Genomic DNA, 25,339 nt, shown 5'->3' with positions numbered 1-25,339 from the left:
GAATATTATTGTACAAGATCCACAAGGACTTTGATGCATTTAATACCAACCCCCTCCTTCTTTACAATGCTTAATTATTTCTGTCTTAATAACATAACCCTTTAATCGGATAGAAATTTCAATTTTATTGCCATCTCAACATCTAGCCTATGGACATTCTTGTATCTTGTGGATCTTCCCTCATCTCATGAATGACAATACTTTACTTAACTTTTCTTCAATGTTTATTTTCTACACTTGTGTTAAAGACTTTCAAACTAAACTTTGGAGATTTGAATCCCATTTCCATTTTTGGAAGATCTCATGACACCTTGTACCCTTGCCAAAGGATCATCAAAAATTTTATTTGAGTAATTAACCACCTCATTTCTAACTTCCACATTGCACATTTACTTCGTTGTGCTGTGCTGTTTCAACATTACCCCCCTCATTCCCTTGAACTAGAATTTGTCATCTTCCTTCCCCTATGTTGAAATTCTCTTCTACTGTTAAAATTGTTAATAGGGAGTATTTGCTCACACTCAATTTTTCAAGCCAAAACTTGACCACCAAATCAGTACTTTTGTGTTGATTCTCTTTCTGTATAAGTGTGCATGTGTTTATTGATAATCAAACATTTAATTGAGGATTAACATTAAATATTCTAAGTGTTGCTTGATGGCTCGATTTCTCATATTTGTCCCCTATATTCTTTGTGCTATCAGCACAATGATCAACATGATTGAAACAGCCCTTACTGGTGAGGATAGGGGTGCAGAATAATAAGAGCAACTAAAGAGAATACAGAGTGCAGCAGGACAAGAAAAACTGGAAAGTAGTTGGATACAAAAGCACTATATGCAATATCATAGAAAACATCAGACGGTGCCAGTGCAAAGGTGCCTTTACGGTTTTAAATGAAGTAGACACATGTGATGCAAGGCAGATTTTGTTCTTAGGCAATTTTCTTTAAAGAAAACAAACATTTTTTTTAAATTATGTACTGCATGAGATAGAGAGAGACCCACAAGAGGTTAAGGATAAGGATGTCCATATTCTTTGGCTCATCTATATATATTTGGATTGAGATGGTGCCTTTCCTATAAATCTGCAATTTTTGGATTCCTGATGCAAAATACCTTGGGTGAGCAAACCTCTCAGGCAGATGCTGCACAAGTGAGGCACCACCTTGGGTCAATGTGCCATCTGTTGTTTCTGATTCCTTGCTGTTGAGTGGATTAATGTGGTGTTAAATCAGCTTGACCAGGGATGACCCAGGTTTGCTGTCTGGTCTTCTGAATGAGTTGATCTTGGATGGGGCAGCAATAGTATCAATTGCTGTTATGAGCTTTCCTTTTGTATAAGAGATGCCTAGATTTTCACAATTACATCAACAATTGCCCTGAATTCCCATTAATGCCAAATATAATTGAACATTCATGGAAAAAAAGGGCAAGGCAGGGAGATGAAATTGCATCACCTGAAACATTCCAGTCATGTTTAAAGACCAAAGACTAAGCAATCAAAAAGTAATTGTGCAAAGTCTTCTGATCTACACTTGTGTGTGCTGAGATATGCACAGTCCTCCCAGGAAACAAGGATTCTTAAAGTATCGTTATTTTAACAAGATTAACTGTGCAATGTCAGCAATGCACAGTATTTGGATCTGGAGCAACAATATGCTGGAAGATTCAGCAGATCATGCAGCATCTGTGGGAGGAAAGAAATTGTTGATGTTTTGGGTCTCAACCCTGCATCAGGACCCGTAGCACCTCTTAATTATTTAATAGCCACAGAACCTTAAGGAACAATACAGGCCTTTCCATTATTGTTATAAGGCAGAGGAACAAATCCAGTCATGGGGAAGGTAAGGTTCAGTTACCCATTCTTCATCACCCATCAATTTCTAATTTACAACTACAGGGTCCAGTGTCTGAATTCCAACACCTTTGGGACCAAGATCATGCCAGCCAGATTTTAGATTTGAATTATTTGTTCTAATTGCCAAATTTTCTTCCTGTGATGTGCTTCCAAAGTAAGTTTGGGCACCTTGGACTGGTCAGATCAACTCAGTGGGAACAAGACCAATACACCACTAAACAGCTGTGCAATCAGACAACTCGCAGCCAGTTCTGGTTTCAGACTGCCTGACACTGGATCTGTTGTGGATTAACTGTTCCCTTATTTGTGTCAACTCTTTGCACTGGTGTTTATCTCTCCAGTTAGAGGAGTCCTTGTCCTCCCCAGCATCTTATTAAATAATCCACTCTTTCCTTCCTATTATTGTTCCCAATGGGCTTTGCTGCTTCAAAATTCAACTTGCTTATTTTAAAGATTTAATTAGGATGAAGGTACTTAATATTATAATCTTGCAGTACAAGAAAAGACCCTGTGCTTATGGCCCATTGAAACCATCTGCTTTAGTTAATTTAGTAACCACCGCCAGCTCTTCTAGCATTCTTGAACTGAATTCCTGTTGAGAGTTATTAATTTACTTTTACCTTCAGATTAACAGTGCATTCCAGAGCACAATTCACTGTATAATAATAGGTTCTCATCATCTTGCCAGTTATTTAAAGGTCTATTCCTCTGGTTATTGATTGCTTAACTGTAAATATCGTCTTATTATGAAAAATTTTTAAATCTATACACACGCTGCTCTGACATGAATTACTCCACCTTCTTGATTCTCTCCCCGGAACTAAAGTCACTCATTTACACTCTCACTAAACATGCTGTGTTCATGATTAATTCAAAAAGTCAATATTCAAGTACAAGAAAAGAAAAAACATCCTATTACAGCAACAGGAATGGGTGTATAGCAGATGCTTTTGTAATGTACATAATTGTGTCATTTTTTTAAAAAAATTGCCTCAATTTACAGCTTTTCTCCAAATGTTAAAATTTTGAAAAGCTGCCATAGAGCCATTTAACTGAATGGAACTGATAGATCCTGAAACTGGGCACACTATCCACATTTCTGCTACCATAGCACTGGCCATATACAAATATTGGAATTCCCATGGGAAATGTTTACATAATTTCAGTGGAATATAGGACCTTCGTGCATGTTTGGAAGAATAACAGCCTACAGGGCTGGAGTTTCATATAACCAAAATGAAGTAGTAGTCTTCAGCAACCAAATTTAAAGTATTAGAATTTGATTTTACTTGCAATGTGGGAAAAAGAAATACATTTGTACTACAGAAACAATTCACTGTTTAGGTGGTGTTGTTTAAATTGGGCATTGAGACATAAGCATTTCAAACTTCCTTGTAATAAAGTAGCATTATTCACAAATATTCAGTCTTAATCTTAAAATAAATCTTTTTGACATAATGCTCTTAATTTCAATTGAAAGTTGAGGCAACATTGATTTTGTATACATCCACAGGCTTGGTACTTCCATGTATGGTCAGTATTTCTTCTGGTTTCCACCAACGATCCTTTTGTTTCCCAGACGGTATGTAACAGTTCTTCATGCAAATAAACTTGTTGTGATTCTATACAGCCCCGTGCAAGTACAAGGCAAGGAACTTACTGAATGTCTCTGGACAATATCCAGACAGCCCAGCAGGAACCTAGGAAGAAGAGACCAAATCCTGAACACAGATCTGTTTAAAATTTAAGATATATATACACTTAATGTACTTCCATTGTTTGTAAACGATCAAATTAAGTGTGTGGGATTCATTTAAAAAATTTAGGCAACTTGTGCTAATCATGAAGAAAGCTTGCTTAGGTCCCTAGTTATTGAATTAAAACCGATCAAATGGCCACCCTAAGTTGTTGTTAAATTGCACATTAAGTTCAGCAAGATGCAGGATTGAAAATCACTGATACAAAACTTTGCCATTGCTGTCACATCAAAGCTTTTGCAATGGTTCTAATTGTACTTACCTGGACCATTTTCTTTTTCATTATGGGAGGCACTTTGCATAGTCATACAACAGCTGGTCTTGATCCAACCAAATGAGATTTTTATCCCATCATTTGATTGTAGGTTTGTGGTATTTAGTTGGAAACTAGAACTGGAATAGCCTTCCATTCGTGGCAATGCATTGTACTGTGATAGGATTATCCAACACCTTTGGTTCTTCCTGTGAGATTAAAATTAAATAACAGCTTATGATTCTATTCCAAATTACAGGTTAAAATAGATACAAGATTCTAGAACATTCCAACTACATTTAATTACATATGAAGAGAAACAAGCATCTTTCTTCCCTGCTCTTCCTCTGTATACCTGCAATTTTTGTTCCAAGTATTCATCCTATTTTCATCCATCACCCTCGGTAATGCATTCCAAGTCATCTCGGGTCATATCTAGTTCTATTACCAACCATCTTGCATTTATGCATGCTCGTTAACCCTTCACCCATTGAAAATAGGCACTTTAAACTTGAACATCTATCAAATTTCCTCCCTTTCACTTACAAGGCAACTGCCTCCACCTCCAGTTTAATCATACAACTATGATACTTCATTCTAGGATTTCTTCATGCCAGTATCTTCAATACCAAAAGTCTGTGTGTGTGCACATTTAAAAAAACAATGCTGTTGTATGTAGAGTTAGCATTATCTCCAGGCTTGTGTATTCTATTACCCGTATAACACAATCCCCCATGAATGGTTTCTTTTGCATTCCTTTTAAATGGAATAATTTTATTCTTTCTGAGTTTAATATAAATCCAAGTTTTGTTACCTGTGAATTTCACATTGCAAGTCCTCACTGTATATAACTCTGGTGCATATCACCCTCTTGTTTGAAAAACACTTGTGGTCACTGCCTGTTTCTATCCCTTTTCTCTATATAGTGTCCCGCATGTAGCATTTTATAAAATCATCATCCACATTGACAAGCACTTCTCTCATTGCACGCTTCTCCCTCATCCAAAAAACAAAACACTCCAGTTCAATGCAGCCAAAGACTAGATGCAGTGGAAGAAAGAACAATAATAGTCACTTCCCATTATGCCTTAGCAAAAGGGCCAAAAGTGACAGCAGTGGTTTACGCAAGTGGTTAGGGTCTGCGGAGCAGTATTGAAAAGGAAGCTGGATGATTATTTAAAAGTTGAAAAGAATTTGCTGAGCTAATGGGGTGAAGGTAGGGAAATGGGAATTAGCTGGATTGTTCTTGATAGAGCAGCAATGGATGCAAATAGCCACCTCTGTGCCATATCCATTTCAGCAATTCATCAAATTTTTTTTATTTTAAACCTATGAAATACTTGCAATCCTTCATGCCTTTGGTATCGAAGTAAGATTAGAAGGCAATAACTCTGGAATTTCTACACCTTTTTAAACAACCTAGGATGCATCCTATTGGGATAGGTGATTTAATCAACTTTTTAGTACTGCTAGCTTTTCAGTGCTGCCTCTGGTATTCCAAGCAACCTGTTTACCATAACTCTGGCAAAGTCTTTTTCCTTTGTTCAATAATTAGTAGCTATACCTTCTGTTTGAACAAAGCTCTAATTTGGTCCAACTGCTTCTCTGCCAACCCCTTTATCAATGTAAAAGGAAATCCAAACACCTTCCATGGGTTCATGTGCTGCCAACCTATTCTTCCACTCTATTTCTGCCACTCTTATTTCCCCGAACTCGGGATGCTGTCTCCTTGTATAACTGACCTGTCATTTTTCTAACTCCTTTGTCAATGAGGAAGCTCTGGCTTTGCTTACTATTACCTTCCCAGTACACAGTATCTTCTTAAAGGTTAGCTACGGCTTGTTATATTTCTGCCTGCCTATTGTCTACTTCACCTTGCCCAAGTCAGATACCACCACAATTCACTGCAATTAGTCCCTCACCAATTAAGAATTTTCATTCTCTTACCGATATCATGGCCATTTCTGAACTAATTATGACATTCTTCTGATTTATTTTCTAGATCATAATCCAGAAAGTCTTGAAGAAAATAATACAAAAGAATTCTCTTGTACATATTTATGTACCTCCCTTCTCCATCCTTAAGACAATTAATATAGTGGTAGTTAAGACTCCTACTTTTAATCTACAGTACTTTTATCAATTGCACCTTCACCTCCCTCTCATCATTTGATTTTCCTGGTCCCCTTTAAGCTCAATGGTATTGTGAATTTAGCTCAGTGTTTTGCGGTATATGACAAAAATCAGGGATTAAGTAGAAAAGGAATTTTTCTTCCATAAATGCATGTTGTAATAATGGTACGAGAGATACAGTAGATACTTACCCCATATAAAATCTTGGCCCTTACAAGGGCATTGGCGAAAGTGAACATAATCATCTTGGCCCTTAATGGTTCTGGTTTGAACAATGTTGCATTAACAGAGGACTCAGTAATATATAGGGTGTGTGCATGAGGAAAAGGGTATCCATCTTGGAAGCCTATAAGAAAGCAAGCAAGAAAGCAAACAGTGGAAGGTGAAGGTAGCAGAAGGAGAAACACTAGCAAGCCAGAAATAGAACTGACTTTTCTGATACTTCAAACAAAAAAAAGGCTGCCAAGTTACTTGGACAGAATTTACCTTTAACAAATCCATGGTGGCTTTCTCAAATCAATCCATTCTTGTCTAAGTGGATGTTAATACTGTCCCTGTTTATTTCAGCAACTTTCCCCACCACCAAGTTTGAACTGTAATTACTGGATTACTCATACCTTTGTTCAAAAACCAGTGTAGAACATTGCACAACCTCAGTCCTCATTCCACTTTCTATGCAACATTTTTTAATCTCCAAATTTTACCAGTCCTGAAATATTAACTGTTTCTCTCCCCACAGATGCAGCCTGACCTGTAGAATTCTGTGTTTTTATTTCTGGTAGAATACTATCATTAGCAAATTATGGTTAAGAAAGTGACACTGCAGGATCTGTACCAAAGAGCTTATTCAAAAACCCACCTGTGTCATTACATAGTTCATAGACATGTGTCGGCTGCAGGTCAATATTAGGCGAAATGGGATAGAATGTTGGGAGGATATGTTTTTCCGTGCTTAATATCTCTTTTTCTCCTGCTATGGCTGGTAAAGGTTGCTTACTACTCAAGAGCATTCCATTCAAACCACAAACCCGGTATATGTCAGATTCTGCAAAGAGAATAGAATATTCAATCAATCAATGAACTTAATGACAAAGTACAAACATCATGGCTCGATAATTTTCCCTTCCCGTGTCCTTTTAAGATAATTGCACTATTTGACTGTAAATATGCATTATCCATATTTTATTCCAGTAGAAGCAGGTCCAGGTTAACATACACAAATTGCAAATCTTACAGAAATTAAACCTTGCATGAAAAATATACATAGCATTTCTCTTTCAGGTTGTGCATTTCTTTTGAAATTGCCATAAGAGTTGCTGAATGCCAGGAATCTCTTATTTATTCATCTGTACTGTGATCAGTACAAGTTGATAGATCACAGATGAGAGCTCAAACCTAGACTTTTCTGGGATAGAAAAATTCAACTCCACATTTACTAATGAACTACCAGGACAACTATATTTAATATTTGGTGCAATAAGTGCATGGAATGCTTCAAAAACACCCTTCAATTCTATTTTGCAACTCCTAAACTAATGAAGCAGACCATGCATGTATACAGTAAGCCCTACACAACAGTCAGGCACAGGCTAGTATGTGGTAAATGTCAGACTTTGACCGTCTCCAGTAGGGGGAAGATTCTAACCATCTACCCTTGACGTTCAATGGCATTACCATTGCTCTGCCCCTCTTTCCCCCCCCCCCCCCAACCCAAAAATCAACATTCTGGGTACCACTAACCAGAAGCTCAACTAGACTAGCCACTAAATACTGTGCTGGCACGTCAGAGGCTCCCGTGGCAAGCTAACACCAAGCTTCCCCATCATCGATAAGTACAGAGACTGAAGAAGTATTTTCACTTGTTTAGGTGAGTGCAGCTCTAACGATATTCGAGAAGCCTAATACCATCCAGGATGGTGTAACTTGCTTTATTGTCCACTACCTTAACTATTCCTTTGCTCCACCATTGGAGTACAGTGGCTGCAGTTTGTACCATTTATAAAACACACTACAGTTATTCACCGAGGCTGTTCTGTCTCACCTCCAAAATCCATAAACTCTGCTACCAAGGACAGCTTTCATGTGGGGACAATGCAGACTCCTCCTCCAATTGTACACTATCCTGACTTCATCGTCACTGGATCTAAATTCTCAAACTCCATCCCCAATAACAGTTAAAAGTACCTTTCACCTGAAGAATTGCAACAGTTCATATTGGCTCATTACCGCGTCTCAAGGGCAATTAGGGATGGGTAGTAAATGCAGGCCGTATCAGTGACACCCAGAACCCACAAAAACAAAATAACATTGGATTAGTTGTCATGAGCTGGCTGCTTCTACTAACCTCTGTCACATCATTTAAAAAAAGTCAGCAAACAATTCTGTGCTAGTTTCCTGATTATGATAAGTTTTTAGATAAAGTATCTATGTGCAATGCAAGGAATAAACTTAAAGCACAATACAAATTTCAAAAATTCAGTCCCTTTCTCTGGTTTTACTGCAAAGCCAAAAAAATGAAGTTACATTAAGTATAAAGCTTCAGAACATTAATTCCATACAAAAACCAATTTATGTTATCATTACTTGTATTTACTGGTATTTCTTGGAGCAACTGCAATGAATATACAAGACTTACAAGAGGATTTGACAAAATAGATGTTTTCACTGATAGGCAAGTGTGAAACAGGTCTCAGATTAGGGGCTGACCACTTATAGCTAAGATGAGGACCAATTTCTTCTGTGGGATGTGAATCGCTCTACCCCAGAGCACCATGGCGGCTAAATCAGAAAGTATAGTCAAGGCTGAGATAGAGTTTTGAAAATAGAGTTAAGGAAGTCAGGGGTTGAGACCAAAGTTCAGACCAGTCATGGATTGATAGATAGTGTTCTAAGGGTTATATGTCCTACTCCTCCTCTTATTCATTATGTTCTTGTGTACTTAATTACTGGCAATGCCTCGGGTAGAGCAGCATCTGCCATCCTGGAGTGATGATTTCAAGACTTTGAAGAAGATATGAAAGTCCATGGATCAATTTGGCAATGATACTGGATGATTGGAGATTGTTGTGCGTACAACAAAGTAGGTGGAAATGTGATATAGTACAGAAATTCAAAATTATGAGGGGTTTCGAATGAATAAAGAGGGAAAAAAATTCTTCTGGCAATAGATTGATAACCAGAGATCACAAATTTAAAATAGTGGGCAAGAGAATCAGAGGGCTAACAAGGAAGAATTTGTTTCACACAAAGGGTAGTTAAAATCAGGAGAACACACCTGAAGTGTTTGACTCAAATCTATACAAACTTTTAAAAGATAATTAGACATACCAGTAAAACTCTGATAATCTGCTATCTGACTATTCAGAAATCTCAGTGGTTTGGCATCTGACTTACCAAGTGATCTCTGCTGCGCTTCCTTCCAACTCACAGGGGGCCCAGTTCCCACCCTCTGGAATCACCAGGGCCCCAGTTCCCATCCTCCCTTGCCACCCACTAGGGCTCTAGATGCTGTCCTCCTGAATCACCAGGGCCCCAGTTCCTGCCCTTCCTTCAAACTCTCGTTCCTTAGAAAATTTATTATACAAAGTATAATCTACAAAAAGCAAATTGAAAGTGTGTTGGGGTGGGAGAAGCATCCAACAGTCCAGAAAATCTGCTATTCCAGCACCAAAGCCCTGGGCATGCTGGAATATGGGAGTTACACCTCGACACATACAGGAACAACTTTTCAAGATTATAAGTAAAATGCTAGTGTGTGGGATTAAATTAGATAGTTTCTACAAAGGGAGAGTCCAGGCACAACATATTCTCCATCGGTGCAGTAAGTTTCAATGTCTATGTATTTTCATCAGTTTCCATGAATGGACAAAAATAAGTTTAAGAAAGGATGCAGAAGAATATTGCGTTTGTAGTCCATGAGAATGTTCCCTAGAAAAGGATTCTCCACCTTCCTCTTACAGCAATTGCTACTTAAACAGAAGTCCTACCGACTAACCTCTCTCCCATGTTGCTGATACACGGTAATTTTCAGCCAACATCCTGTTTCCAAGTGTGGGAAATTGAGGCTGCTGATCCTGCACAAGTGTAGGAGGTCCTGCATCAGGACAGGGCTAAGAAGGAAACATATCACAAGAGTTAAGAAGAATGCTGCCTTTCATTCATCCCATTTTGTTACCCGCTATCACTTCCAGGATGCCGTATTTAAGTCAGTAACTGTGAGCATGAAACCCAACTGGTTCACTAATGTTTTTTTGAGGAAAAGAAACCTGTCAACCCTACCTGGTCTATTCTGTGTGTAACTCCAGCCACACAGCATTATAATTGACCCTTGACAGTCCTCTGAAATAATTGTCACGCGATTCTGTTCAAGGGCAATTAGAATTAGGCATTAAATGCTGTTCTTGTCAATAGTGCTCACAACCTATGCGTGAATAAAAATTTGAAGCACAGAAGCTTCTTCCATTTGACTCCCATCCAAACTTAAAACAACAATCCCAATTCCATCAACATGAAAATTTTACACATCACGTACAAGTTATCCTTATCACCTCAAAGTGAGTTTAATACATTTTGTGCTAATTTGGGGCCTAACTGATCTACTCACAACTAGATTGCAAAAGGTTATTCCACTTGGTTTTCAAACTCTTTGAAACAGTTTGATTCCATTACACTTAGTCTGAAAAGGTTGTGGGTTCAAGCCCTATACGGAAACCTGCACACAAAGTCAAAAAACCAGTACAGCACAGGGAATGGAGTGCCATCTTTTGGATGATGCATTGAACCAAGGTCCATCTTCCATCAGGTGGATGTAAAGGATATCATATCCATTTCAAACACAAACATCAGGGAAGTTCTGGTTTCTGGCTAATGTTGATCTTTCAACCAACAGCACTAAAGAAGACTTGATGGTCATTACCATCATCATCAGCTGAGAAAGCTTGTTTTATGCAAATTGGCTGGTCCTACTACCTACATTACCCCACTTTAAGACATTCTGTAATACATCTCTGTTCTATTGGTACAGCCTGGATTTTCACTAGACCTACAGATATGCAAGTACTTCGTAACAACTTCCATTTCATTTCCTGTAGGAGACTGCATTATCCCCATGGGCAGCCAATTTATGACAAGAGAAGCAGCAGAAGGAACCAGAAAAGTAAGAAAGACACAAGAGTCTGCGGAACCAGAAAGTAACACGAGCAAGAATGAGCTAGAGGAAAATTTAAGCACTGTGCTTCAGGGAATGACAGAATAGGAAAAAAGTGATTCGAGCTAAAGAGTTGGTTGAACAGAAAGTAACAAGTGGTCTTTGTTATTTATTTACAAGAAATTAAATATAACAACCTTAAAATACAAAGACAAATGTTCAAGAGAAATCAAAATCCTGGCAACAGCAAGGTATATGACTCACTCCACATTAGTGGAAAGCTGGATGACCACTGAGAAATTTACAGATTACATATAAAATTGCCATTATAAATATTTGCCCAGTGTTGATATAAAAGTTACCAAAAAATCTTGATAAAGTGGAGTAATGCTTGTCTATAGGAAGTGCACACATATTTTGATAAAAGGAGAGAAAGAAAATGAAGGCTTTGCAAGAAATTACATTTAGGCATGTTATATATTTCCTTTAAACATAGGAAAACGTTCCAGGATATTTTATGGTCAGACAAAATCTGGCACCAAGCCAAAGGAGGAGATATTAGAATTAGTACCTAAAAGCTTGGACAAAGAGTCTAGTTCCCTCAGATCCAGGATGTAACTAAAAACCTCAAAGGATGTGTCTGTTTGCCAGATATAATTTTTAGGCACCCTGATATTATGCATTAATGGGCCTTCCAGTATTTTCAAATCATGCTAGTTCATATATAAAGTCTATAAAAAGTAAAAGAGCTTTCTTCAAAAACATAATTAGATACAACACCAAGGCTCTGTAAACCACAAAATGAATATCAGTTTACTGCTATAACTTCATAATTGCCATTGAGCTGGAATAAACATTCAAAACAGAGAATCATGAAATACAAAACAAAAGATTTGTACTTGAGCCGTTCTAAATAAATCCAAGGTCTATGGAAAGTGACCTAATTGACTGTGTGAAGTTTGGCTAGTCTCAAGGCAGGTTGGCTACAGAGTGGACCCCAGCAATTTGTACATTCAAAGAGTTTCTTTGTCAACAACAACAAAGGCTATGGTATCAGAACACAGAAATGGCTTGTATTCATATTGAAATAAACCATATCTATCAAGATCAAAATAATGTGATTGGAACAGTAGTTACTATAAAACTGAGACACTGGTATGAAAATTCATTGAGGTTAGTTCAGCAGCACAGTGACAATACAAAACTAGTCCAATTCCCCATGAGCAGCAAGACAGGAAAAACAGGCATCATATCATGTCATGTGTGTTTCTCTTGGCCATGGGAGATCGAAGCATGAGAAAGCCACAAAAACAGAATTAACATTTTAAACATAAAATCAACTTAAAATGATGCCAAAGCTCAGGTTTTGCAAGATATAATTAACATGTGTGTTTATTTGGAAGACAAAACATTATTAATTTAACAATCCCTGAATAGGCAATTAGATATTAATCTTGGTAGAGTTCACGATTACAGTTTGAGTCTGGTAATAGGTTAAACACAGATAATCGGTGAAATACCAAGTTGCACTAGGTCATGGATTCATAATGGAGTATTAAGTTTTATTATTTCATTAGCTTCCTTGTTTCTGTATTTCAATTTATGTGATTTAACTAATCCAAATTTCCATAAAACCATTTAGTTAACATTCATTGAAAGGATCAGCAGGCTGATTTATTTCTAATACTATAAAGAATGTTTCTTTTCCTGAGGAAAATATCCTAGCATTTAACCCACTTTAGCTGAAATCCATTTATCATTTACTATGCAGTATTTATTTAAGAATTGTACAAATAAAGAATAACTAACTTTCACATCAGCATATCTGCTTACCAAAACCGATCTCTTTTGGGACGAATTTCAGGGGCACTCCAAAAACGAGCATGACTGATAGCTGCCTTAACACGCTCATCCTGGTCTTCAATGCGATATGCAGGATCTTCAGCTATGCTCATTATCTGCTTAGGAAGGCCATCTATCAATTTAGACTTGGTCAGCCAAAGAGCTTGTTTAACACCTGAAGACATAAATATATCATAATACATAAAATGTTTAAAAAAAAAGTTACACTACTAAGGTAGAAAAGCAAGATCACCACAATAATATTCTTTATTATTAACATAAGTATTAATAAATTTCAAGCCACATTACCAGTCAGTAAATATAAATTTTAATACACAAAGGCTCAAATCTTCTGCAGGCTGACTCACCAGTAGCGTGCCCACCAAATCTATGCTGATCTCAAGTAGATACCATGCATAACCCTCTCCCAAGAAGATGGCTCCAACCTAATCAGTATCAACTATAAATATCATCTGAATTACTTCGACAGTTGGCTGAATCACACCCCAAGTTTACCAACTGTCAATACTGACAAAGAGATTAAATGTTTTTGAGTGTCTGTGACACTCAGACATATTCAAAACTTTTAGCAATATGTTTATTTTTGTTATTAATAATGCCTGAAAGTTTAAAAATTAAAACACTCAAGAACAACAGAGAATATAAATATCTATTAAAATATAGTTAGGTTAATTCAATTAAATAAAAAGTACAAGTCATCTTATACTTACCTTCATCTTCACAGCCATTCTCCTCCATTTAAATAAATGCCCTCACTGTTCCTGTACCAAGTCTAACTTAGTCCAGGAAAAGCAAGAGATAATTTGAGCAGCTGGGAAAATGCAGATGCTTGTGGTTCCTCCATTAGATGCCAGGAGGGGTCCAGCAGAGAGCAGTAGTCCTATCTGTTCTATGTTATGAGGACATCCAGTTTTTCCAGTATCTGTATATATGTGCACGTGTTCTTACTGTGATCCTAACTAGACAGGGAGGTCATGTGGTGTGGCTGCTTCGGATCAATGAAACATCAGCACATACAGTTTAAAAACATTCAATCTGCCAGTTTGAAGTCTCAACATGTACATAGAAGATAACAGCACAGCACAGGCCCTTTGGCCCATGATGTTGTGCCAACATTTTATCCCGCTCTATGTATCTAACCCTTCCCTCCCACATAGCCCTCCACTTTTCTATCATTCATGTGCCTAAGAGTCTCTTAAATGTCCCTAATGTATCTGCCACCACCACCTCTGCCGGCAGTGCGTTCCACGCACCCACCACTCTGTGTAAAAAAAACTTACCCCTGATATCCCCCTTATACCTTCCTCTAATCACCTTAAAATTATGCCCCCTCACGTTAGTCATTTTCTCCCTGGGGAAAAAGTCTCTGACTGTCCACTCAATCTATGCCTCTTATCATCTTGTACACATCTATCAAGTCATCTCTGATCCTCCTTCGCTCCAAAGAGAAAAGCCTTAGCTCACCCAACCTATCCTCATAAGACATGCTCTCCAATCCAGGCAACATCCTGTTAAATCTCCTCTGCATCCTCTCTAAAGTTTCCACATCCTTCCTATATGAAGTGACCAGAACTGAACACAATACTCCAAGTGTGATCAAACCAGAGTTTTATAGAGCTGCAGCGTCACCTCGCAGCTCTTGAACTCATCCCCCAACTAATGAAGGGCAACACACCATACACCTTCTTAACAACCCTATCAAGCTGCGCGGCAACCTTGAGGATCTATGGACGTGGACCCCAAGGTCCGTCTGTTCCCCCACACTGCTAAGAGTCCTGCCATTGACCTTGTATTCTGCTTCAAATTCGATCTTCCCAAGTGTATCACTTCACACTTTGCCAGGTTGAACTCCATCTGCCACTTTTCAGCCCAGCTCTACATCCTATCAATGTCCTGGTGTAACCTACAGCAACCTTCTACACTATCCACAACACCACCAACCTTCATGTCGTCAGTAAACTTACTAACCCACCCTCCCACAACCTCATCCAAGTCATTGATAAAATCACAGAGAGCAGGGGTCCCAGAGCAGATCCCTGCGGAACGCCACTGGTCACCAACCTCCAGGCAGAATACGCTCCATCTACAACCACCCTCTGTCTTCTATGGGCGAGCCAATTCTGAATCCACACAGCAAGTTTTCCTGGATCCCATGCCTCCTGACTTTTTGAATGAGCCTTCCATGAGGAACCTTATCAAACGCCTTACTAAAATCCATGTATACCACATCCACTGCTCTAACCTTCATCAATGTGCTTTGTCACAGTCCTCAAGAATTTAATTAGGCTCCTGAAGTAGTGACCTTACCCTCACAAAGCCATGCTGACTGGTCCTAATCAGCCTATGCTTCTCTAAATGCCCATAAAATCCTGTCTCTAAGAATCTCCTCCAGTAATTTGCCCACCACTGAAGAAAGACTCACTGGCTTGTAATTCCCAGGGTTATCCCTAATCCCTTTCTCGAACAAAGGAACAACATCTGCCACCCTCCAATCATCCGGCACTACTCCTGTGGCCAGTGAGGACACAAGGATCGTCACCAAAGGCACAGCAATTTCTTCCCTCGCTTCCCGTATAACCTTGGATATATCCCATCCGGCCCCGGTGACTTATCTATCCTAATATTTTTCAAAAGTTCCAAGAAGCCCTTATTCTTCACATCCACATGCTCTAGTGTATCAGCCTGTTGTACGTCATCCTCACAAACGTCAAGTTCTCTCTCACTGGTGAATACTGACACAGTAAATAGCCGGTGTTCTTTCTTGTAATAAATAATTTTTCCTTTGAAGATATGAACTGTACCTCAATGCATTCACAAAGACATTATTATGGTGATCAGTACTGCAAAGGACAGAGACTTCCATAGTCACACATACTTGTCCAGGAACCTTGAATAATGGCCAGCGTTTCAGCAGAATACTGAGCCATTATGATAATAGAATTCCCATTTCAGAGACGTGGTCACTATAGCCTGAACTTCCAATAACCACAACAGTTGACGTACCAACAGTGAATGGGAAATACAGACAAACAAATCTGGGACTGTTGTATCTGCATTAGCATAAAGTAGCTACATTTTTATGACAGGAAATTTGATTTATTGACTATGTGCACATTCCATACAAGATTTTTAATTACACATATATGCAGTTACACTAAATGTTGTTCTACTGTTTTATCCCATTATCTAGATAGCTAACTTTAGTGTTGATTTCTATTACCATATGACATTCATAATCTGGCATCCTGATATTAATATTCCTCTGCACGCCTCTCCCACCCCCACCCCTCCCCCTAAATCACTGTGAGATTACCCAAATGCAACTTAAAAGTAATGGCTATTTCAACTCAGGCAAAACGGCCTAAGCCAAAGTAACAGGCAATATCAGTATATAGAGGCCAGTAGGGAAATATTCCACCGTCTATAATAACCCTAATTAACATGACACATCATTGAAATAAGAGCATATAGAGAGAGCAGATGAAGAGAAACTGTTCTCGTTGGCAGAGAGGTCAAAAACTAAGGGATAGAGAATGAAGATGATTGGGAAAAGAACCAAAAATGATTCTCGGTCTTTTTTTTAAGAAAATAGTGAATAGTTAGTGTCAAGAATGCACTGCATTTGGAAGGATTGGATTTAAGTGTAGCCTTCAAAAGGAACTGGGCAAATACCTGAAATAAAAAGAAACTGAAAGGCCATACCTCTTTTAATTCTGTTTTCTGCATCAGGTACCCTTTCAGTCTCCTCGGCTCCAAGGAAAACAAGCCCAGTTTATCCCATCTCCCCTCATAACCGAAATGATCCATCCCCAGCAGTATCCTGGTGAATCAACCCTGCATCTCTCGAGTGCAAACACATTCTTCCCATTGTGTGGCAACCAGAATTGTACACAGTACTCCAGCTATGCCCTAAGCAACGTTTTATTTAGTCATACCATAAGCTCATTGCTGTTACATTGTATGCCTGACTAACAAAGGCAAATATCCTATATGCCTTATTAACCATCTTATCCACCTGGAGACACAAGAGACTGCAGACGCTGGAATCCAGAGCAAAAAAAAAGCAAACTGCTGGAGGAACTCAGTGGGCCAGAAGCATCTGTAGAGGGAAACGAACACTTGACATTTCAGGTCGAGATCCTTCATTTGGACTTTTCTACTTGTAGTACTACCTTCATGGACATTTGGATGTACACCAGGGTCTCTCTGTTCCTCACTCTCCCTATGATCTTTCCATTCATGTACATGTCCTAACCTCATTAGTTGTCCCAAAATGTAATATCTCACATCTCTCAGGATTAAATTTTTCATCTGCCTTTGCTCCGCCCATCTTACCAACTCAAAGTTGTCCTGCAGCATATAACATTGTCAAAGAGTACCAAGTCTGATGATTGGGAAACTGTCAGAATTCAGCAGAGACGGTCCAAGAAATTGAAGAGGAATGGGGAAGTAGAATATTAAAGTAACCTCGCAAGAGACTTAAAAACAGACTGTAAAAGCTTCTATGAGTATGTAAAAAGGAAAAGATTTGCAAAAACTAATATGGATCCCCTGTAGACTGAGACTAGAAAAATTATACTGGGAAATAAGGAAAAGGCAGTGAAATTAAGAAAAATATGTATCTGTCTTACAGTCAGAATCTAGGACTTTATTCTTGTATCTGTCTTAGAGTCAGAGTTTAGGACTATATTCCTTGGAGTGTAGAAGAATGAGGGGAGATTTGATAGAGGTTTACAAAATTATGAGGGGTATAGACAGAGTAAATGTGAGTAGGGCTCTTTCCACTTAGATTAGGAGAGATAATTACTAGAGGACCTGGCTTTAGGGTGAAAGGGGAAAGGTTTAGGGGGAACATTAGGGGAAACTTCTTCACTCAGAGAGTGGTGGGAGTGTGGAACGAGCTGCCATCTGACGTGGTAAAATGCAGCTCACTCTTAAGTTTTAAGAATAAATTGGATAGATACATGGACGGGAGAGGTCTGGAGGGTTATGGACTGGGTGCAGGTCAATGGGACTAGCGGAAAAAAGTTTCGGCACAGACTAGAAGGGCAGAATGGCCTGTTTTCTGTGCTGCAGTGTTCTATGGTCATACAGCACGGAAATAGGCTCTTTGGCCAACTGGTCCACACTGATCCAAGCTAGGCCCATTTGCCCGTGTTTGGCCCATATCCTTCTAAACCTTTCCTATCCAGGTACCTGTCCAATTGTCTTTAAAAGTTGTCACTGTTTCTTCACAGAAGACATAGGTAACCTCCTGGAAATAGTGGATCTAGGGTGAATAAGGAGCTAAAAGAAAAAATAAACAAAATAGTACAAGAGAAAATTAATGGGATTGAAAACTGATAATATCCTCTGACTGCATCACAAAGTTTGGAAGGAGGTGGCTGAGAAGGTAGTGGATGCAGTGGTTGCCATATTCCATGATTCCCAGGGATTGGAAGGTAACAAATATAATCCCATTCATTAAGAAAGGAGTGAAGAGCAAAAACCTAAACTAGAAACTAGTTCACCTGACATCAGTAGTAGGGAAAATGTTAGTATGAAGAGGCTTCGGCGTGAAGAGGCGGAGAAGGTGAGCGGAGGCTTCTGGTAGGTTCTCTTTCTCTGTTATTTGTAATTTTCTTTGTATGAAACAATGGGAATGGCAGCCAGAGCAAAAGTAAGCTCCTTCTGTAAGATATGGGAAATCAGGGAGACCTCCAGTGTGCCTGATGACTACACCTGCAGGAAGTGCATCCAACTGCAGCTCCTTACAGATTGCATTAGGGAGCTGCAGCTGAATGAACTCTGGATCATCCAGGAAGCTGAGGAGATGATAGATAGGAGTTACAAGGAGGCAGTTACATCTAGGGTGCAGGATGTAGTTGTAGGTAGTTGGATGACCATTAGGGGAGGGAAAAAAGAATAGGCAGTCGGTACAGGATACCCTGATGACCGTTTCCCTTGATAACAAGTATATCGTTTTGGATGCTTTTGGGAGGGATGAATCAACCGTGCTGAGCCACAGCAGCTGGGCTCTGGCGTGGAGTCTGGCTCTGTGGCTCAGAATGTGGGGGGGGGGGGGGGGGGGGGGGGGGGGGGGGGGGGGGGGGGGGGGGGGGGGGGGGGGGGGGGGGGGGGGGGGGGGGGGGGGGGGGGGGGGGGGGGTGGGGGGGTGGGGGGGTGCAGGTGGAAGAGGAGTGTAATAATTATATGGATTTATTGATTAGGGGGACAGACAGGGGGATTCTATGAACAGAACAAGATTCCAGGGATGGTACGTTGCCTCCAGGTGCCAGGGTCAAGGACGTCTCAGATCGAGTGCACAGCATTCTTAAGGGGGCAGCCAGAAGTCGTGTGCACATTGGCACCAACAACATAGGTAAGATAAGGGATGAGGTCCTGAAGAGCGAGTATTGGGAGTTAGGAAGGAAGCTAAAAGCAGGATCTCAAGGGGTAGTAATCTCTGGATTGCTGCCTGTGCCACACGCTAGGGAGGGAAAGATAGGAAGATACAACATACTAATGAATGGCTGAAAAGTTGGTGCAAGGGGCAGTGTTCAGATTTGTGAATCATTGGTATCTCTTCTGGGGTATGACCTGTACAAAAGGGACAGATTACACCTGAACTGGAGAGGGACCAATATCCTTGCAGGCAGGTTTGCTAGAGCTGTTGGGGAGGGTTTAAACTTGGTTGGCAGGGTGATGGGAACAGGAGCGTTAGATTAGAAGATGGAGCAGTTGGTGTAGAAGTAGATGCAATGTGTACAGAGAAGGTGAGGAAAGGACACGCAGGGGACGGGGCATAAATGCAAATTAGTTAGATGGATTGAAATGTGTTTACCTCAATGCGAGAAGTGTGAAGAATAAGGGTCATGAACTTAAGAGCATGGATCAGTACATGGAATTACAATGTTGTGGCCATCACAGAGATTTGGCTGTCGCAAGGGCTGCTTGAGTTCCGGGGTATAGATGTTTTAAAAGGAATAGGGAAGGGGGTAAAGGGGTGGGGAGGGGGTGACATTGCCTAATCAGGGATAATATCACAGCTGTAGGGAGGACATCATAGAAGGATTGTCTATTGAGTCAGTGTGGGTGGAAGTAAGAAACAGGAAGGGAGCGATCACTCTATTAGGAGTATTCTATAGGCCCCCAAATACCCAGTGGGATACTGAGGAGCAGATAAGTTAGGCAGATTTTGGAAAGGTGCAAAAAATAACAGGGTTGTTGTCATGGGTGACTTCAACTTCCCTAATATTGATCGGCACCTCCTTAGTGCAAAAGGTTTAGATGGACAGAATTTGTTAGGTGTGTACAGGAAGGATTCCTGACACAGTATGTAGACAGGCCAACTAGAGAAGAGGCCATGCTGGACCTGGTATTAGGTAATGAACCTGGTCAGATGAGCAGACCTCTCGATGGTGAGCATTTTGGGGATAGTGACCACAACTTCCTGACCTTCAGCATAGCCATGGACAAAGGTAGGAGCAGACATTATGGGAAAGTATTTAATTGGGGGAGGGCAAATTACGACGGTATTAGGCTAGAACTTGGGAGCATAAACTGGGAACAGATGTTCCCTGGTAAATGCACCACAGAAATGTGAGACAAGGAAAGGATGGTAGGGTGAAGGAACCATGGTTAACAAGAGAGGCGGAAGGTTCAGTCAAGAGGAAGAAGGAAGCATATTAAGGTTTAGGAAGCAAAAATCATATAGGGCTCCTGAGAGTTATAAGGTAGCCAGGAAGGAGCTTAAGAAGGGACTTAAGAGAGTTAGAAGGGGACATGAAAACGCCTTGGCAAGTAGGGTTAAGGAAAACCCCAAGGCATTCTACACATAGTACGTGAGGAACCATAGGATGACTAAGGTGAGGGTAGGACCGCTCAGGAGTATGGGGGGGAGAATGTGTCAGGAAGTGAAGGAGATAGGGGAGGTCCCTAAATGAATATTTTGCTTCAGTGTTCACCAGAAAGAGGGAATGTGAGGTTGCATAAAACAGGGCAAATGTGTTGGAGCACATCAAGGTTAAGAAAGAAGCAGTGTTGGAGCTACTAAAAAGCATTAGGAAAGACAACTCCTTGAGTTGGATATACCCCCAGTTACTATGGGAAGCGAGGGAAGAGATTGCTGGAGCGTTAACAATGATCATTGAGTCCTCCTGGTCACAGGAGTGGTACTGGAGGATTGGAGGATGGCAAATGTTCCATTGTTCAAGAAAGGTAAAAGGGACAATCCCAGGGATTATAAACCAGTGAGTCTTACATCAGTGGTGGACAAACTATTGGACAGGATTCATGAGCATTTGGAGAAGCATAGTCTTATTAGGGACAGTCAACATGGCTTCGTGAAGGGCAGGTCATGCCTCACAAGCCTAATAGATTTTTTTTGAGGAAGTCACAAGACAAATCCCAAGGTAGTGCAGTGCATGTGGTATATATGGATTTTATCAAGGCGTTTGACAAAGTTCCCCATGGTAGGCTCATCCAGAAAGTCATGAGGCATGGGATCCATGGAAAATTGGTTGTGTGGGGTTGAAATTGGCTTGCCCACAGAAGGCAGAGGGTGGTTGCAGAAGGGGAGTATTCGACCAAGAGGTCAGTGACTAGTGGTGTTCCACAGGGATCTGTTCTGGGACCCCTGCTCTTAGTGATTTTTATAAATGATTTGGATGAGGAAGTGGAAGGATGGGTTGGTAAGTTTGCAGATGACACGAAGGTTGATGGTGCAGTAGATAGTGAAGAAGGTTGTCGTAGGTTGCAACGGGATTTAGAACAGGATGCAGAGCTAGACGGAGAAGTGACAGATGGAGATCAATCCAGAGAAGTGTGAAGTGATACGCTTTGGAAGAACAAACTTGAAGGCAAAGTACATGATTAACGGCAGGATTCTTAGCAGTGTGGATGATAGAGGAGATCTTGAGGTCCAAGTACATAGACCCCTCAAAGTTGCTGCACGTGGATAGAGCGGTTAAGAAGCGTATGGTGTGCTGGCCTTCATTAGCCAGGGGATTGAAGAGCCGAGAGGTAATGTTGCAGCTCCACAAGACTCTGGTTAGACCACACTTGGAATATTGTGTTCAGTTCTGGTCACCACATTATAGAAAGGAAGTGGAAGCTTTGGAGAGGGTTATGGAGGTGAAGTAGAGAGGGGGAGATTGAATGGGGATAAGGTTTATTAGATCGGCACAACATCAATGGGCTGAAGGGCCCGGGAGATCCACTCCTTACTGAAGTCAAGGATTGCTGCATCAAATCAGGTGATCCTGACCTTTACAAGAAATCAAGATACGACCTCTGAAAGGTGTCAGGAACGCCAAGAGACAATACCGGTTCAAAATAGAGTCCCAGACCAGCCGTCAGTTGTGGCAGGGCTTACTTGCTATAACAGACTACAAAACAAAGTTGGGCAGCATAGTCAACAACAGCACAACCCTTCCTGATGTGAATGCATTCTATCTGCATTTTGAACAGAAGGGATTGTCACCACCCACCCTGACAGCCTCCAATGCAACTGGACCTGTGGTCACCATCGAGGACACAAGATCAGTCTTCTAGTAAGTGAACCAGAGGAAAGCATCTGGCCTGGATGGTGTCCCTGGGCGTGTGCTCAGATGTTGTGCTGATCAGCTGGCGGGGATATTTGCAGACATAGTTAACCTCTCCCTGCTTCAATCTGAGGTCCCCACCTGTTTTAAAAAGACCACTATCATCCTGGTACCCAAGAAAAACAAGGTAACATGCCTTAATCACAACTGACCAGTGGCTCTGACATCCACCATCATGAAGTGCTTTGAGAGGCTGGTCATGGCACGCATTAACTCCAGCCTCCCAGAAACCGAAACAGGTCTACAGTGGATGTCACCTCCCTGGCCTTACACTCATCTCTGCAGTATCTGGACAGGAAATACACTTACGTTAAACTATTGTTTATTGACTACAGCTCACCTTCAATACTATAATTCCAAGCAAACTCATTACCAAACTACGAGACCTGGGACTCAACACCTCCCTCTGCAACTGGATCCTTGACTTTCTGACCAACAGACCGCAATCAGTGAGGATAGGCAGCAACACCTCCAGCACAATTATTCTCAACACCGGTGCCCCACAAGGCTGCGTTCTCAGCCCTCTACTCTACTCCATATATACTCATGACTGTGGCCAGATTCTGCTCTAATTCCATCTACAAGTTTGCAGATGATACCACCATAGTAGGCCGTATCTCAAATAACAATGAGTCAGAGTACAGGAAGGAAATAGAGAGCTTAGTGACATTGTGTCATGACAACAACCTTTCCCTCAATGTCAGCAAAACAAAAGAGCTGGTCATTGACTTCAGGAAAGGGGGCAGTGCACGTGCACCTGTCTACATCAATGGTGCTGAGGTCGAGAAGGTTGAGAGTTTCAAGTTGCTAGGAGTGAACATCACCAATAGCCTGTCCTGGTCCAACCACGTAGATGCTGCAGCCAAGAAAGCTCACAAGTGCCTCTGCTACCTCAGAAGGCTAAAGAAATTTGGCATGTCCCCTTTGACACTCACCAACTTCTATCAATGCACCATAGAAAGCATCCTATTTGGATGCATCACGGCTTGGTATGGCAATTGCTCTGCCCAGGACCACAAGAAACTGCAGAGAGTTGTGGACACAGCCAGCACATTACAGAAACTAGCCTCCCCTCCATGAACTCTGTCTATACCTCTCGCTGCCTTGGTGAAGCAGGCAGCATAATCAAAGACCCCACCACCCAGGTCATTCTCTCTTCTCTCCTCTCCCATCAGGCAGAAGATACAGGAACCAGAGGTCACATACCACCAGGCTCAAGGACAGCTTCTATCCCACGGTGATAAGACTATTGAACGGTTCCCTTATACGATGAGATGGACTCTTGACCTCACAATCTACTTTGTTTGACCTTGCACCTTGGAAGTAGTGTAGCTTATGAGAAGAATGTAAAGGCTTTGGGGGATATAGACAAGTTAAGAGAATGAATGAGGGCATGAAGATCAACCACAAGTAGAAAAATGTGAAGTCATCCATTTCAGTAAAATGACAGAAAAGTAAAGTACTTTTAAATGGCGAGAGATTGAAAGGTGTTGACGTTCAGAGAGCTGTGTGTCCTTCCACACAAACATTTAAAGATAATGGCAGGTACAGCAAACAAATGGAAGATAAGCAGTAGATTGGCGTTTATTGCAAGAGAATTTAAGCACAGGAGTAAAAATGTCTTATTGTGATTGTACATAGCACTGGTGACATCACCCCTGGAATATTTTGGACAGGCCACGTCTCCCTATCTAAAATTATCATAATTGCGATAAATGAAGTTTAATAAAGATTCACCAGATTGATTCCTATGATGAGTGGTTCGGCGTACATGGAGACATGAGGTAGACTAGCTCTGTAGTCTCCCGAGTTCAGAAGAATGAGAGATGAGGTACAAAACCGCAGTGTGGAAACAAAGCTGATGTTTCTCCTAGTTAGGCGTTTAGAATAAGGGCACAGTCTCACAATAAAAGTCAGTCATTCAGGACTGAAATGAGAAGTAATTTCTGCAGCCAGAGGGAAGGGAATCTTTAGCATTCTCTATCCAAGAGGACTGTGGAAGCTCATTTACCGAGCGTATTCATGGCAGGCATCGATAGATTTTTCGATTTGAAGGGGTTAAGAGGGATATGGGGTTCGTGCAGAAAAGCGGCGCTGAGGTAAGAGATCGGCCATTGACTAGACAGCAGGTACGAGGAGCCGAATAGCCTCCCCTGCTCCTATTTTCCTATATTATGCTCTACCGGCCACTCCGGCACTTACCCTCCAGTAATTTGGTTCTCTGTTGGAAGGTGTAACACGGCCTGTCCTTATACAGTGGCATCTCCTCATACTTGGGGCCCCGTCGGTGGAAGGGATCTTCCCAATCACGCTTCCAGTCGGGATATTTGGGTTCAGGACAAGCTCGGCTCGAAGTGCATCCTGTCCCAGTAGGTGATGGGTTCCAGCCCGGGTAACTCCACCGACTCCGGTTTTTCCTTTGGCCTTTGGGCCCGAATCGAGCGGCCAGCAGTGACATGGAGGACACGACAGTCCGAGAACCCAGGCAATAAATTCGCCACTCCAGAACCCGAGGCTCTGCTCCACATCGCAATAAATTAATCCACGACTTCAGCAGAAAAATTAGGCCTCGTCCTGTTACTCTGGCAACAAGGCTTTCGAAAAGGATGGTGGGTGTTTTGACTTTCAACTTTGACTCCGCTTGTCCGGCTAGGTTTGATTGACATTACAATTAACCATACAGATTAAGAGCTATATCCCAACCCACCAATTAGAGGTGAGCTCATTTAGTGGGTGGGGTTAT

General features: G+C 41.0%; 1 protein-coding gene across 1 annotated transcript; it reads right to left on the bottom strand.

The window, feature by feature from the left end:
- Positions 1-3,123: 3,123 nt before the first annotated feature.
- mrpl37 (mitochondrial ribosomal protein L37) lies at positions 3,124-25,207 on the bottom strand. The gene is given in 12 exon segments (XM_052011470.1): positions 3,124-3,560; positions 3,880-3,908; positions 3,911-3,964; positions 3,967-4,007; positions 4,009-4,079; positions 6,195-6,349; positions 6,863-7,048; positions 9,998-10,078; positions 10,081-10,112; positions 12,983-13,166; positions 24,799-24,931; positions 24,933-25,207. Coding segments are annotated over 12 exon segments (1,236 nt in total). The 5' UTR covers positions 25,125-25,207; the 3' UTR covers positions 3,124-3,482.
- Between the last annotated feature and the right edge of the window lie 132 nt (positions 25,208-25,339).

This window comes from Pristis pectinata, chromosome 3, assembly GCF_009764475.1.
Source record: "Pristis pectinata isolate sPriPec2 chromosome 3, sPriPec2.1.pri, whole genome shotgun sequence".
Classification (NCBI taxonomy): domain Eukaryota; kingdom Metazoa; phylum Chordata; class Chondrichthyes; order Rhinopristiformes; family Pristidae; genus Pristis; species Pristis pectinata.
The sequence above is the reverse complement of the archived record's forward strand: the minus strand, read 5'-3'. Positions and strand labels throughout refer to the sequence as shown.